Source organism: Pristis pectinata, chromosome 28, assembly GCF_009764475.1.
Source record: "Pristis pectinata isolate sPriPec2 chromosome 28, sPriPec2.1.pri, whole genome shotgun sequence".
Classification (NCBI taxonomy): domain Eukaryota; kingdom Metazoa; phylum Chordata; class Chondrichthyes; order Rhinopristiformes; family Pristidae; genus Pristis; species Pristis pectinata.
This window is the reverse complement of record NC_067432.1, coordinates 16,079,218-16,095,855: the sequence shown is the minus strand read 5'-3', so window position 1 is coordinate 16,095,855 and position 16,638 is coordinate 16,079,218. Positions and strand designations below refer to the sequence as shown.

The 16,638-nt window shown below is 38.8% G+C and overlaps 1 protein-coding gene across 1 annotated transcript in view; it reads right to left on the bottom strand.

Annotated features, from left to right (window-relative positions):
- Positions 1–4,894: 4,894 nt before the first annotated feature.
- The window catches only part of LOC127584113 (NAD(P) transhydrogenase, mitochondrial-like), a 59,328-nt gene continuing 47,584 nt past the window's right edge, over positions 4,895–16,638 (bottom strand). The window contains exons 19-22 of the mRNA XM_052040692.1: positions 15,152–15,233; positions 14,172–14,290; positions 9,802–9,917; positions 4,895–5,165 (exon numbers count right to left, since the gene is read on the bottom strand). Coding sequence (XP_051896652.1) covers positions 5,019–5,165; positions 9,802–9,917; positions 14,172–14,290; positions 15,152–15,233 — 464 coding nt within the window. The 3' untranslated portion in view covers positions 4,895–5,018. The remainder of the gene's footprint in view (positions 5,166–9,801; positions 9,918–14,171; positions 14,291–15,151; positions 15,234–16,638) is intronic.

Here is a 16,638-nt window from a genome sequence, read left to right as displayed (position 1 = left end):
GTATTGTGGTCAAGGAACATGCCTCCATGATATTGTAAAGTTGTATAGCTGCAGCTTTCAAGTAGGTCATCTTGCAAATTTTCCCCAAACCATAACAACCTTCCTCCTTTGTACCATTTATATGACTTTACAGAGGGGTGAAAGCCTGCCTATTAGATTCATCCCCCCCAAGAACTTTTCGTAATTACAATTGCATTTCAACCCAGCACTCTCATTAGGGAGTCTGGAAGCTGAATATTAAATGCTAAATCAAGTACATAAAAGCAAACTTAAGGGCCAGATAGTACTGAACTGGAACATCCTGTAGTCCCACATCTGCACTTACCTGGACGACCAGGTACAGATAACCTTGCTAGCCTTCTATACTGTCAAGTCCAGTGGTGTGGTCTCGATGGCAAGTGGTCCCAGGTGGCATGATGCAGCAAGGCCTTCCTCTTATACACTTGAGAACCGACAAAGCTGGGGATGGGGCTTTATCTGCTATGAAAACTGAAGAATTTTAATAGTTGCTTTTTTTGTTTAAATGTCCTTGGTATTCAGAGACATTTAAAGCTATTAAAAGTAAAAGAAATAATTGGAAATTTTAAAACGTTATATTAAAAAAAAGGCATTAAAAATAATTCAAAAAACTGCGCTGCCGCCCCCCCCCCCCCCACCCCGTCTACCTTATCCTCAAGCCCAGAATCAAGTCAGAGCAATACAGCACAGACACAGGCCTTTCGGCCCAACGAGTCTACGCTGACCACAGTGCCCACCCAGCTGGTCCCAATTTCCTGCTTTTGACCCATATCCTTCTAAACCCTGCTCCTGCATGTACCTATCCATCCAAGTGCTTCTTAAATGATACTATTGTACTCCACTGAAATAGAGTCTCAGATTCTGAGGAAGGAACCACAAGGCGATCTCCCTAGGGTTCAAATGGCTGAGTGAACCCGAGGAAGACTCAGTCCATTGAAGGGGAAAGAAAAATTAGATTTTGGCAGGAGGATACATAAAACAAATAGACAGTTTAATTTTCAAGACAAATCTCCAATGTAAAAATACAAAGGAAAGAGACTTCACACCTTTAAAAGTGCCAAGGCGGTTGGTTAGCAGTAAATAATGTTCATCACATTGTTAAAAGTCTATTTCTACTTCAAACCGACATTTTTATGGCAAGTTTAGTGTGCATTCATTATGTAAACTGTTCCATGTGTTTTAGTGCCAATTGTCTAATTGAGACATTAAAATATCCTTAAACTCAGTAATCAAACTGCAGTGCACAGAGAGCCTGCATCTGCACGTTTGGAGACCAACCACTATTTCATAGTCTGAAGCATAAATAGAGTATGGATCTCATGCTCAACATCCACAAGACAAAAGGTCCACTACCAAACTCCTCCTGCAGTACAACACTATCCTTCAATAATAAAAGTTAACGGGGAGATCCTGGAAAACACAGAGCCACCTCTCAGCGAAGGCAGCCATCAACACCGAAACCATCGCCTTCAGTGTGTCAGCACAGCCTCCGACTGACTGACAGGGATGTTGAAATCAAGACCTCAAACCCGACAAAATTCATGGTCTACTGGGTGTCAGTTATCCTTTCTTCAACGACTTTCAACAGGCACCTCAAGGCATTGATATAATATCACTGCCCCCACTCCACAGTATTGTCCAAATCCATCGGAAGGAGAAGCAACCCAACAGCTCCAGGACCTAATTTCACTTAATCAGCTATTGGGCAGGCTACGTTAATCGACACTAGGTTCCCAAAACAAACGCATTATTCCAAGCTACATTGGAAGACTTGAGGAAGGGATTCAAGGATGCTCTCAAATTCTCCTCGGGGAAAAATGTAGTATTCCCTCTGACTCTTGGGAGCTTCTGGCCCCTGATCACTCAAAGTACATAAAGAGCATTCAGGATGACACTGACTCAAGTCCATGGATCAGAAGCACACAAAAACCCTGTGTAAAAAGTGGAAGGGGCATGCCACCTCACAAACTACTTGACCCCCATCTGATTAGATACCTCATATCCTGTCTGTGGAAGAGTATGTAGTGCCCACACTGACAGTCTCCTAAGGACTGTACTGGAAGCAAGTCATCCTTGATCCTGGTGAACTAAGAAAGACTGTTACAGAAAAGCCTCTATTATCATAAGACAAAGGAGCAGAAGTAGGCCATTCAGCCCATTGAGTCTGCTCCATGAGCTAAACTATTCCTATCTAGCCCCAATTTCCGGCCTTATCCCCATACATCTTGATACCTTGACTAATTAGATACCTAACAATCTCCTCCTTAAACACCCCCAATGATCAGGCCTCCACAACTGTATGTGGCAAAGAATTCCATAAATCCATGACCCTTTGGCTAAGGAAATTTCTCCTCATTTCTGTTCTAAACGGGTACCCTCTAATTCTAAGACTGTGCCCTTTAGTCCTAGACTCACCCACCAAGGGAAACAGTTTAGCCACATTATGAAGCAGATGTCCTTGTTAATCAATTAACTTTTTGTTTTAGTAATGGTAAGCATCAACAGCCACACTGTTGTATTTAACTGCAAACTCCAGACCATTTTAATTTTAAACAGAACCCAAATGTAAAATAATTGCACTGGTGAGTCATGGAATTAAATAATGTTGAACAACATGGACCATCTGCTTGGCTTTGGATGTTGGATTATGTTATTAGTCATATTTAATCCTCCATTTATCCTTTCATGAAATGAGGCTCCTTTGAGCTAAAACAATCATCAAGACTATCTATACTCCACAAAACTCCCTTTGGCTTAAGGCATAATGATGACAATAGAAAATATTGATATAGAACTTTTCTATAATTAGCAATTGCTCATTCACATTGAAAGTACAAAATGGAAGCACGTTTTCAAAGTCTGTTCAAGATATCCATTTACAATTAAAAGTGATTATTGTTACTTGTTCCAAAAGCCAACTTAAGTACAAATGTATAATTCTATTCCTTTTCAATTCATTATTCTCAGCTTATTTTGACATTATTTTCCTACCCCCATCTAGTTACATTATGTTCTGATTCTGCTAATATAGAGAACTATCGTCACAATTCACTTCTATTGAAGGCCTTCCCAAAGTGACATTTTCTCCTTCAAATGCCATTGAAATCTCTAATAAATCTGTCCCATAATTTAAAATAAATTAACAGCAACTTCTTTCTATTCATACTTTATAGAATGAAGCTAATATCAGTCATATTCAGTTTACATTGCTAATATCAACACCAAAGGTTAACAACAATAAAACTGTCTTTTATATAATTTAGTCTTATGCTAAAGTCACATGAATGCGAAAGGCCATACTGTAATTTAACATTTGTTACTGAAATTTTGAACTTATTCAGAAACAGAACATGTTTTAAGAGACTTACCTACCAATAAGCATCAGCCATGGCTCAATTAAAATCATTCTTGCATCGAATGCCTAAAAGGTAATTAGTTCAAATCTCATTCCAGAGACCAGAATACAAAAATCTAGGTTGACACTCCAGTGCAGAAGTGAGAGAACAGCACTGTGAAGTGTGCCAACATGCAAACAGTAAGCTAAGACACCATCTCAGGTGGATGTAAAAGATCCCATGTTTCTATAGTGAGGGAAAGCAGATGAGCCATCCCTGGTATTCTGGCCAATGCTTAACCTTCAAATTGCCATCACTAAAAAAAGACAGATTATCTGGACATTATCACATTGCTGTACGTAGGAGCTTGCTGTGAACATTACAAATGGATCTACACTTAAAAAGTATTTAAATGTCATTTGAGGCATCTTGAGATCATAAATACATGCATTTATTAAGCATCTTTTATCCAATGTTATTTTTGTAAACTAATTTGTTCGCATCAATAATTAAAGAGCTGGCATCTTCCTGAGGGATACCATCAGTAGGCTGGTCACACAAATGATGGTTGTTAATATTATTGCTGATATCTTTCTGCTACAACTATTGAGTTTCCCTCCTAGCATTCTTGCTTTGTCTGTAACCTTTACCCTCCCATTCACTAACACCTTCATCCTACCTTCAGCTTGGTCATACAGCATCTATTGCCTCCAACTCGAATGGGCATCCCTTTCTGGAATTTGTAAGAATCATGATTTTGAGGTGGGTTACTACATAGGTGCCATCATCCCCTGAGTAGGTCAGTATAGAACCAGAGGGGATTGTGTCACAAGAATGGTTTCTCATTAAAATAGGAGGAAGGATTTCTTTTCAGAGAGTTGTGATTGTTTTTTTAGAATTCTCTATGCCAATTTTCAGGGCTGACACAGAAACTACATGGGATTCTAAACAGTGGGCAGATCAGACATGACCTTACTGAATGGCTGGGCAGGTTTGTGGATACCCAGGGCATTCTGTTTATGTTCTAATCTAGAAGATAGAACTTGATTCCGATATGGATTTCATTCCTGATTGTTTGGGGAATATAAAAAATGACTTAAGACAAAATCTTTAATTCCATCTATCCCAAAAAACACTGGATTTAAAGCATTTAGCAATAAAAGACAATTAAAGCAGATTGGGAAAGCTTTTTGATCAGCTTTGTGTGAAAGTTCCTTTTCATTCACCCTCATTTTAATTCATTCCGCCAATTTTTTCCTAAATAAAACTAAAATATTTGATTAAAAAATCTAGAAATGAAAAATCCAAATGAGGAACAGAAGTTCAGTAGTACATAGATAATTGTTATAGAGTCATAGACAAAGAAACAGGCCCTTCAGCCCACCTTGTCCATGCCAACCATCAAGTACCCTTCCTTACTATGTCAGTATTTATTGATGAAATCTAGAATTAGATCATTGTGATTTGATGCAAGTCCCCTGACTGGAACTTCCAAAAAAAAAGCAATACAAATAATAAACAGATAACCTGAATGCAAATAATACAGTAAAATATTTATTTTCATATTTCCTCTGGATTATGCATTCTTTTTGTTTCTGTCATCTTCAAACCATTGAATTCTGGAAGTGAATTGATTTATTCAGTGTAACATTTTTGTCTCGATGTTTAATTTCCCATTTCCCGAATCTTGCTCTGCAGAGCGTCACATGTCTTCTTTGCATCACCAAGCAGCATTGAAGTGTTGGGTTTGTAGAAGATGGGATTGTCAACTGCAGCGTAGCCAACTCCTAGAGTTCGCTTCATCACAATAACCTGGAGGATGAGAATTCCAAATAAATAGCTCCTCATTAAACTTTCATGCACAAAAAAAATCATTTAAATACATCCTTTTGGCTCCTGAGCATTTGTAATGGAACCAGTTACCGTGCCAACATTTGTCGCTTTACTAGTCGTACTTCTACTTGTCATAATCCACAGATTCTACTTACAACAAAGGCCCAGAAATTTAATAGTGTAATGTGTCTTTTTTTTCCAGAATTATGTAACTGGAAATTAATCAGGATCGAAAATGATCATTTTCAGGCTGTTTCAACTTACTCTCGACATTCAACCTGGTACATCCTGGAGTAATTCATCCTGTCAAGCCTTACATAATTTCTGCATCAGTCATATACAGAAAGACATCAAAGCAACATTGCACAGGGAATGAAGCTAGGTTAGACTGTCCCAGAAGCAATCAAGGCCTTAGAAGACCCCACGATCTGTAGTGCTGGGCCCATGACCAAAGCACTTGTTAGCATACCACTGCAATGTCCATTTCGAGCATTTGGGGTGTGCAAGAATTACTAGGCAATCATTTTGGAAATAAATTAGTTATTGGGTCAACTTGACTTATTGAATGTTAATACAGCTTTGGGAATCAACTACTTACCTTATTCTCCCATTATCTCAAATCAGCTCTTACCTATTCCTTTCTAGCTGTGTGTTCAGAGTGTCCACTAACTCCCCCGACAGACCACTAAGACAGATCATGATCGCTGCAAGTCAGTCTGTTTGTTAAGTGGACAGGTGTAGCAAAGCACATTTTTCTATTTGGCTCAGGGATTTTGTTGGGGCAAGGACAGATGGCCTTGCTGGGCACTTAATCACAGAATTATAACGGCACAGAGGGACCAATCTGTCTGAATGATCTTAAATTGCTGTATCTTATTCAAATTGTAACTCAGGACTCGAGCAATTACTGCAAGAATATTTTCAGACTAGCTGGTAAATAATGCAGAAAGCAAACATTGTTCCAGTTTAGGCAAGCCAAACTCTGGAATATTTCATGACCCTTCAGCTATATCCCCAATGGAATAGCTATTACAACATATGGAACACTGCAGGAGACAATGGAATAGGAATTTGCATTTGGCTGTTTGTATTAAACAACTGCTAGAGTATTTGTCACCTGCTTTACACTGCTAATGACATCTGATTCACCTGCAGTATTGGAACAGAATCACATGAAAGGAATACAGTCACTGACCAATACCCTTTACACATTATGCTTGACCAAAGGTGAAATTCTACCCCAAGCTTTCTCATTCTCAAATTACACTCCCCTCTGAAATAGTGCAAATTCTCTAAATTTCCCACAAATACCTTTGGGGAAGTGGGAAAAGCTTTGATCTCAAGAAGAGAATAATTAACTTAGCTTCATAAAAAATAATTTCCAAAAGATATGTGCCAAAAACTGCTGAGGATGGAGCAAAATGATGCCAAATGAGAAATGCAGTAACGTGATTCTATCTGGTGATACATTAGCAACTTTGTCGTAAGAGATGGTTGATGTCAGAAACACAAAATCCACCACTGATGCCACGGGTAATGCTCTGGAGATTTGGGTTAATGTATCTCTGGAGTACACTGGAGGAGTGTTTGCATTTTTTATGCTACATCCACCTCAAGAGTACTTAGCACTGATGCTGGATGCCAGAAGTACAACAAAAAAATTACATTTTCCAGTACTGACGTCTCTTAAATGCCTGATTATGACCACATCCCACTGGATATTTTGTCAAGAATAATAAGAGGAAAATGTACACACAATTTCCAAGAATCTACCCCGACTGTTATAATATTTATCTTTTGTCAAAAGGTGTTATGCTTGGATAAAAACATTAAATGCTTTCAATTTATGTAAAATTCAATTCATTATCTTGATAATTAGTAGAAGAATTAAAGTAGGAATGTGGAAAAAGAACATGCACTCAGAACGACAGGGGTAGAAAATCTCATCACATTTAAACACGCCTTCAACATATACTTAGAGCTGTAATCCACCAGCTACATTGTGCTGGAAAGTGGGATGAGGTTAGGTGGCTCGATTTCAACGAGCAGGGATACCACAGGCTGAATCCCCTCTTATTTCATAATGCAACAGAAACTACCTTGTTTCTTCAAATTTAAAAATATGATTCCTTTTGTATTTCGAACAATAACATGGCAGGAGAAGGACGACAACAAAGCTCAAGAATTATAATATTAATTAACCACATATTAACCATTTCAAAAGGTTCAGGAGATTAGAATTACAAAGAAAAAGGCTGTGAAAATATGCTCAATAAGACTCATCAGCCCTAATGTTCTTGAAAACAGGGGAGGGGCGAGAGTCTGGGATTCTTTCTGTTGTATTTTCAAATTAATTTTGTCAGAGTTGTTGGGATCTTTTTTTTGCCAAAGCATACAAAGCCATTATACATGAGAAAACATGATCTCCTTTACTTTTTGACTCCTTCAGCACAACTCTGTGATCCCTCAGTTGGCAGAGGGATTAAAAAGTCTTTCCAGATGAAAAAAAAATGTACAGTTTCAGATCTGTCATACAATTAAGCTTTGAGTAGTTACGTTCTGCAATAATAAAAACAATGGTTTGGGAAGCAAATGTCACCTGCCTCCCAGCAAAATGTCCAACTGGGAATTTACACTTGAGTGTAAGGATCATTGTTTTTCTTTGCTTAAAAATAATATTGATAACTATTTATGACCCCAATTCTAATTTTTAGTCTGTCTGTCAAGGGTTGGGAAGTGAACGTTGGAAGGAAGCCATCTTTCCAACATCTACTGATGCATCTTGTTCAAGTGGACTTTTATGTGGTTGTATTTGGAGCTCTGAGTTTTACTTTTCCACTGGGATAGCTTGGGCACGAGAGTTTGTGAATGAAGCTCAGTTGAAGTGTCTAAACTCCTGAGAATTATGGGCACCTGAACTCCAATGAGAAAAAAAACAAATTTCAGAATGTAATAGTAGCTCAGACTTTGCAGCTTTAATGACATTGAAATAAAAATCTTTCTTCGTCATAACCACAAGAGGAAACTGACAGCAGTTTCTGGAAACCGTATCTGCCCAATAAAATGAGAAAATTCAGTTGGTTGGCTCGGATACTCTAACAGTATCTCTCAACCTGTAACCATTGCTAACAATGATAATGGCAGGAGACATATTGGAGAGGCACGTCATGCAGGTACCCCTCCAAGGTGCATAATTTTCTGGCTTAGAAATAAATTGCCTTTCCTGTAGGACTGCTGAATATAAATATCAGAATCCCTTCAGCACAAACTGCAGCAGTTCAAGGCAGAGTCTTGCACTATCTTCTCAAGTACAATTAGGGATAGGCAATAAATACAAGACTCAATTATGATGCCCAGATACAGAATAAAAATTCAGACATTACTGTTTATTATTCCTACAGGCAGCCTTCTCCAATACAGTCTCTGGAAATGAGCAAACTGATGAAAACTATTCAGAGGCTATACTTGCCAAAAAGTACATTAAAAATGTTATGCTTTATTGTGAGGATGTACTAAGCCAGAATTAGCAAATTCTTGGCCCAAAAAGACTAATTCTTATGTGCAAATTGTAATACCCTGAAATGAATGTTTCTAAATATAAAGACCTGGGAAGTCTTAAAAGTTTTATTTGCTCAAGGTATTTTTTACCTTCTACATTACAAAATGTACGTCAGTATGTACCTTTTAAAATACAAGCAAAAACATTTTTCCTTCCTGCTTTGCTGTCCCAAAGTGTTCTTCAGTGTGAGTGCTTGATCAGCCAGCTTGCTGAGATCACTCTAACAGTGATGCCTCATAGCAAGTACCATCAGAAAAGCTAAAATCCACACCAAAGATTGCAAGCATTTTTGGCCAGCATTCTTCAGCGTTAGAACTGGGAAAGTACATACGAGTACAAGGTCACTAGCCTGGATTTTATTTTGTTCTTCACTGTAAAATCCAGGCCAGTGACCCTGTACTTGCATGTACTTTCCTATGAGAACACATCAAGACAGATTCCTGAACAAGTCCCAATCATTCTTTTCACTTTTACTGAAGTAACTATGAAGTGTAGCCAATAAACAAGAATACATTCAGTCAAGCAGTCTGGGTTTCTTCTTGAAAACATGGATCACAAGATTTGCTTTAAAACCCCAAATCGCAGCCCTGATTTGGAAGTATTAATTCTCAGTTTTATGTCTTAAAGGACAGTGATTAAGAACACTAACTTGGTCTATATCCTGAAGAAATCATTCTCTTCAAGATGATCCAATTCAGGATCTGCCTTCTTTGTTTACTCCCCAGTCCATTACAATATTGAAAACACAGATTTTAATAACATTCCCAAGTAGTAATCTTAGATTTCCTAAAATATGTGTATACTTTATTGGCAATGAACAGCATTTTTTGCAAGAAATATTGTGCTTGGATCCAAGTTATGATTGGCACAAGAGTCCAAACATCCTACATTTTTTTAATATATATTAACATAAGTCATTCCAATTTATTACTCCTAACCAAACTGGATGAGTGATAATAAATCAGATAGCTCAAAGTACTTAAGATGAAAGAGAACTACTCAGTACTGCTTGAAACATCATTCTACTCTGAAAGACACGTTTACATTTCAGCTCACCTGTTTAGATTTCCAGACCTCCAAAACTGGCATGCCAGCAATAATAGAATTAGGATCTTCTTGTGACGCTGAATTCACTGTGTCATTGGCACCAATAACCAAAACTAAATCAGTTTCTGGGAAAAAAGAAAAAGATTTGACATCATTGCTTTGCTACAGAAGACAGTTTTTAAATAAGATATCTACAATTTATTATTTTGGAAACCCAAGCCTATTTGTTCCACAAGAGAACACCCAGAACACTTACAAAGATCAAGTAAAATGAGTTTCTGTTATAATAAATACCACAGAAGAGACCATGTGGACCTTATATCAATCATATTGAATCCACATCATTTACACTTAGCCATCTTAAATCTCAAAATATGAATTTAACCTTTAGGAAGATTGTGCCATTAATTCATGCCTGAGGAATCAAGCTGATTAACTCCAGTTACCATTCCACGTAGAAAACCTTATTCTGGGACAGATGAAAGACATCAAGGCAGCATTTAATCAAGTACAGCACCAAGGAGCCTTAGAAAAATTGAAGTCAAAAGCAGTTAATTAGTAAACCCTCCAGTAACTGGATTAAGACTTGATGCAAGGAAAGATGGCTGTGGTTATCAGAGAACACACATCATAGCCCAAGGAGATCACTGTGGAAACTGCTCATTCTCATTGAAAGATAAAAATCAATTCCTTTACTAACAACCTACACACAGTCATAAATTGAGGAGTCGGGCTATCTGAAATTACTTATCTCCTTCACAACTCCCAAGATAACACAGCAGCTCATACTTGCCTACGGAGCTTGGCTGACAACATTTGAAGGACCCAAGTTTCCCCATTGTCTATCAGTATCACTTCTAGAATATTTAACTCAGTCCAAGATGATCATAGTTATGACAGTGCTCAGGAAGCTCAACAGCATCCAGGACCATGTATTCATTTAAATAGCAGTTCACTAATGTTATTTAAACTCCATCTCCCTCACTTGCCACAACAACAGGTGCAAAAAAAACATCACCTTCACATATACCCCTCCAATACACACCCCATACTACTTGAATATATATTGTTGACCCTTCACTGTGTCTGGATAAATATTCTGGAAATTCCAAATATTATTGCTGAAGCACAATCATTGTAAGAACTGGAGTGCATCAAGACAATTACCATGTTTAAAATCCTGTGTTTCACAAGCAGAGATTTCTTCCAACTCAACACTGAAGGCTAAAAACATCACCTTCAGTTACTGTCACAAACTCTGCACACCAGACATGATAACCCACTACTTCCATTACACTCACTGGCCACTGCCCAAGCTGACCCAGACCATTTACTGCTTTACCATCCTACTTTACCCTCGCCTCCAATCACACCTCACCTCTATACCTGTAAAACTATGCAAGAATTTAACTATTTTTGCAGGAGTATTAAACAGACACAAAGATACGTGTCAACAATTATTGGGGAAAGCAGGGTCGGGTGCAGGGGAGATTCTCTTGTTGCACACCTCTTCTCAGAGTACACACCCCAGTTCACAACCATGGCCATTGCTCCAAATCCATCTGCTGCTCAAATACTTGACTTGGTTATTTTCAGTCTCAGCTATTTTAACGTACTGTTTCTTGCCTCTTCATTTTCAATTACAACAGTAAAAGTTCCTAATATGGCACACTTGGACTCTGGTGGGGCCAAATTAATGGATTTTCCTGATTGTTGGATGTTATTTTTATTAATACCTCAACAAGGTTTTAATTCACTTTTTATTTTAAAGATGTTATACCATGCAATAATAAGTCATCTAGTGAACCAAGCAAGTTGAAAGGGAATGCAAGAACAGAGGGTTGGGGGGTGGGGGGGGGGGGGTGGGAACTGATAAATATTAGCTAGTGAGCCAAATACTGATCCATCAAGAATTCCAAAACAGTCAGATAATGGATTATTGGAATTTTACCATATTTCAGTACTCTACAGGGAAGTACTCCCCTGTACATGCTGCGTGAACTTTACCCATTTCAAAACTCAGAGCCGCAGAGTTATACAGCATGTAAACAGGCCCTTCAGCCCAACTCATCCATAATGACCAAGGTAGCTTCCTGAGCTAGTCCCATTTGCCTGTGTTTGGCCCATATCCCTCTAACCTTTCTTATCCATGTACCTGCCCAAATTTCTTTTAAATGTTGCAATTACCTGCCTCTACTACTTCTTCTGGCAGCTTGTTCCATATACCCTCTGTGTGAAAAAATTACTTCTCAGGTCCCTTTTAAATCTTTCCCCCTCACCTTAACCTATGCTTTCTAGTTTTAAACTCCCCTACCCTGGACTGTGACCATTAACCTTATCAATGTTCCTCACGATTTTATAAACCTCTATATGTTCACCCCTCAGCTTCCTTTGCTCCGGGGAAAACAGTACTAGCTTTTCCAGACTTTCCTCATAACTCAAGCCCCCCCCAGTCCTGGCAACATCTTTGTGAATCTTTTCGACACCGTCTCTGGCTTAATCACATCCTTCTTATAGTACGGTGACCAGAAATGCACATGATATTCCAAGTGCAGTCTCACCAAGGTCCCATACAACTGTAACATGACGTCTCAACTCTTGTACTCAGAGCCCCGTCCAGTGAAGGCAAGCGTGCCATATATGTTTTTTTCACCACCTTGTTTACCCGAGTCGCCACTTTCAGGGAACTATGTACTTGTGCCCCTAGGTTACTCCGTGCTACAACACTCACCAGGACCCTGTCATTTACTGCGTACATCCTGCCCTGGTTTAACTTCCCAGAATGTATCACTTTACACTTGTCCAAGTTAAATTTCATCTGCTATTCCTCTGCCCACTTTCCCAGCTGATCGAGATCCTGTTGTAACCTTAGACAACCTTCTTCCCTGTCCACCACCCCACCAATTTTCGTGTCATCCGCAAACTTAACAATCATGCCACCTACATTCTCATCCAAACCATTGATATACATGACAAACAGCAGGGGATCCAGCACTGATCCCTGCAGCACACCACTGATCACATGCCTTTAAGCTGGAAGACAACCCTCCACTAACTACCACTCTGAGTCCTTCCATCAAGCCAATTTTGGGCCTGACTGGCTAACTCACCCTGCATCCCTTGCGATCACATCTTCTGGACCAGTCTACTCAGTGGGACCTTGACAAACCCCCTTCTAAAGTCCAAGTAGACAACATTTATCGCCCTGACCTCATCAATCCTCTTGGTCGTCTCTTGAAAAACCTCAATTAGGTTCATAAGACACGATTTCCCATGCACGAAGCCATGCTGACTATCCCTAATCAGTCCTAGTCTTTCCAAATGCATACAAATTCTGTCTCTCAGACGATGTTAGCCACATCCACACCACATTCAATAAGTTTCTTTCCACAGATCCTATGTGGCAGATTTCCTGCCACACAAGTAGTACCATTTTCCAACTGAAATGACTGGAAGGCAGCCAGCTCCTGGGTGTCTGCCAAAGAAATGACCAATTGCTTGGGAACAATGCGTCAACTGCTTTCTGATTTCCCTGTCCTTTGTCTTCCTGCAAGGAAGCAATTCACATCCATTCAGTACCTTTCTAGAAATCCTTAGATGATGCTGGAAACTATGTGCAAATCTAGAGGATAGGATGTTAGTACTTCTAGTTTATGCTACGATCTTATTTGATCATTTTTTTCTGCATTCAAAAACAAAAATCAGAGGCAAACAAAAACCTTGTAATAAATAACGAACAAATGTTTATACTTAAACCTCTCACTACATGAAGGAACAGCATCCTTCAATGCCCATTGCTTACACTTACTTCCAAGAAAATGTCACTTGTTACTGTGCATGAATCAATCTGAAATGAAACTTTTGTTTTAGTGTTACATCTTGCATTGCTGTCAATATATTACCCTACTTACTGAACAGCTTAAAATAGCATATTTGTTAACTGACGTCTAATTCTTTGGTAACATGTTACCGAATAAGCCATCAAACTAAACAACTGCATTTATTCTAAAAGCAGAGGATATGTTGCATCATTTTGTTTTAAAAAATGCAGATACATTGAAAGGAAAGTTATATCAATTTAGTTTATGTACTGTGAAGTGACCATGTGAGCTTTGACACAGGTTGAGCAACAATCATGCTAATTATAAACAGACAAGGATTCTAACAGAACCACACTGCTTTCTGAAGAAACCTACAATATGCAACTTGGATAAAGAAACACCAAACATTCTCTCATATTTTAGTAAAGCACATCTTTGTCATCGTGTCTACAAAACAATTCACAGTTACTCAGAAGGTTATGTTTTCTCTGGGTAGGCACAGGGTAATTATAGAGCTAGGTTGGTGATGCTTCTGAACTTAGAATGTCTTTGCCTCACCTGGGAAATCTTCGTTGATCTCATCCATTTCTAAAACAATATCATAAGGTACACCAGCCTCAGCCAGAAGTACATTGAGTTGACCAGGCATTCGACCGGCAACGGGATGTATTCCAAATCTGCAAAATTGTAATTCAATTAATTACTGAGGCTACCTTGAAATAATAACTCTAACTGTAACAAAGCTTTTATTTTTTTCCCCCACAGATCAAAATGAACCTTGGTCAAGGAAGGATCTTGCAGGTTGAGCTGGGCTCAAGTACAACTGAACAGCTCACTGGGCTATTTCAGGAAATAGTTGGGCATAATCTCTTATACCAAGGCAAAGATAGCCTCTCAGAGTGTATTACTCTGTATATTACTCAGTGTATTGTTATCCATGATTCAAACTATACACTGTAGAACTTCTAAAACTACTTGACTTCACCAGATCTGCTTCTCAAACTTGCCTTTCTACTGGATGTTGGATACTAAATGTTTAATTGTGCCTCCTTCATCCTATCTAATGTACTTGTTGACTGTTTAACATAGATCTGTATGACTGTGCCTTCCAGATTTGACAAATATGGATATGCTATTTTTTCTTAACAATGGATTCTCTGAATCAGCTGTTACAGCTTTCACAGAAAGTCAATGAACACCTGGAGGCATAACAGATTGCAGATGCTGGAATCTGGAGCAACAAACAATGCTCTGGAAGAATTCAAGAACTCAACGGGTCAAGCAGCATCCGTTGGAGGAAAGGAATTGTCAGAGTTTCAGGTCAAAACCCTGCAGGGTTTCGACCCGAAATGTCAACAATCCCTTTCCTCCCACAGATGCTGGTTGACCCACTGAGTTCTTCCAGCAGATCATTTGTTAATGGATATCTGTGTTTCCAGAGATCACCTGACAAATTATGGCAACCAATCAAGGGAATTAAGTAAATTATTTTCCATCTACAATTAAAAGCACAATTCCATTTGGAGAAGAGTTCTTACCTGACTTTCTTCCCATGTTCAATAAGCATCTTCACCATGTCAGCAATTGGATACTGAGCTTTGGCAGCACATAAGCCCCAACCTACATTATAGAGCACAGATAGGTTTGCTTCCAAATTAAACTATTTTACTTCTTTGTTTTGAACACTTCTGACGCTTTACAACATAGCAGCATAAATTTCATTACTGACATCAATGTTTGTCTGAGTTTTACCCCCTGAAGTTGAAGATTTTTTTTCCAGGAAGTGTATATATGAACATATGAATCATTTGGCCCCTGAAGCACGCTCCATCATTTGACAAGGTACAGCTGATCTGATTGCAACCTCACCCCTACATTCCCCACCTACCCTTGGTAACTTTTCACCCCCTTACTGATCAAGTATTTGAATATGTTAAGGAGAAACAGATGAAGGCATTGCTTCCACTGCCAATGAGGAAGAGAGTTCTACAGACTCAACATTCAGAAGAAAAGTTTGCATTTCTGTTATAAATGGGTGATCCCTTATTTTTAAAACAGTGATCCCCAAGTTCTTGATGCTACCAAGCGAAGACTTCCTCTTCACATTCACCCTGTCAAGACCACTCAGGAACATAAGCAAACATGAAACTTTATACTGGATTTAATCATTTGCAGTGATGGCTGCTGTCTGCAAGGTAGGTGGCATACAAACATGTGAATTCGGAGCAGCAAAAGGCCATTCAACCCTCAACTCGCTCCAATATAAGAATGATAATATATGATAATGGCAGATCTGACTGCAACCACAACTCGACAGTCCTGATCATTAGCAGTAACCTTCCCTCCCCACTGCTTATCATCACATCTACCCCGCTTAAAAAAAAAGCAGAGAGTAAAATCCACAAATAGAAAACTCAATTTTTTTTTTTAATGATAAATTCCAGTGTTAACTACAGTCGATATTTATTCTAATTTGACATTAATTTAATACTACCAGGGCACTGTAGGATGCTAATGATATCTCTTTCAATTATAAATCAAAAATGCTCACAGCTCCAGGAACAGTTCACCTAACTGATGCATTTTAGATTCAATAAGTAACTCTTGAATAAACTGACATCGAGGGACACTGACACTTGTACCACGCCACTTGTCCTTCAAATATAGAAGTTAGCTGTGGTAGGGTGAGCAATCTTTTGAGAGTGAGACTTCAGTGGCTGACAGAAGCCAAAAGGAGGTGCTGTATAGACCAATTTATACTGAATGCATAGTAACTTAAAAGTAAAACAAGCTAGGTGAGAGTGAGAAGGTCCTTGAGATGTCGTTCCTGTAAAAGGTGAGATTTCTGCAGCAGGCTGAAGAGATCTGTGGAAAATATCTTCTTTCCTGGCACTTGAAGTTTCAAAACATAAGAATGAAAGAGAGAGATTCCAAGAAATCAGGGATGGAGACAACTGGGGAGGGCATTTGCACCGGTAAGAAAAAGAGTGGAACAGATGACGCAGAGAACAGACAAGACACAATA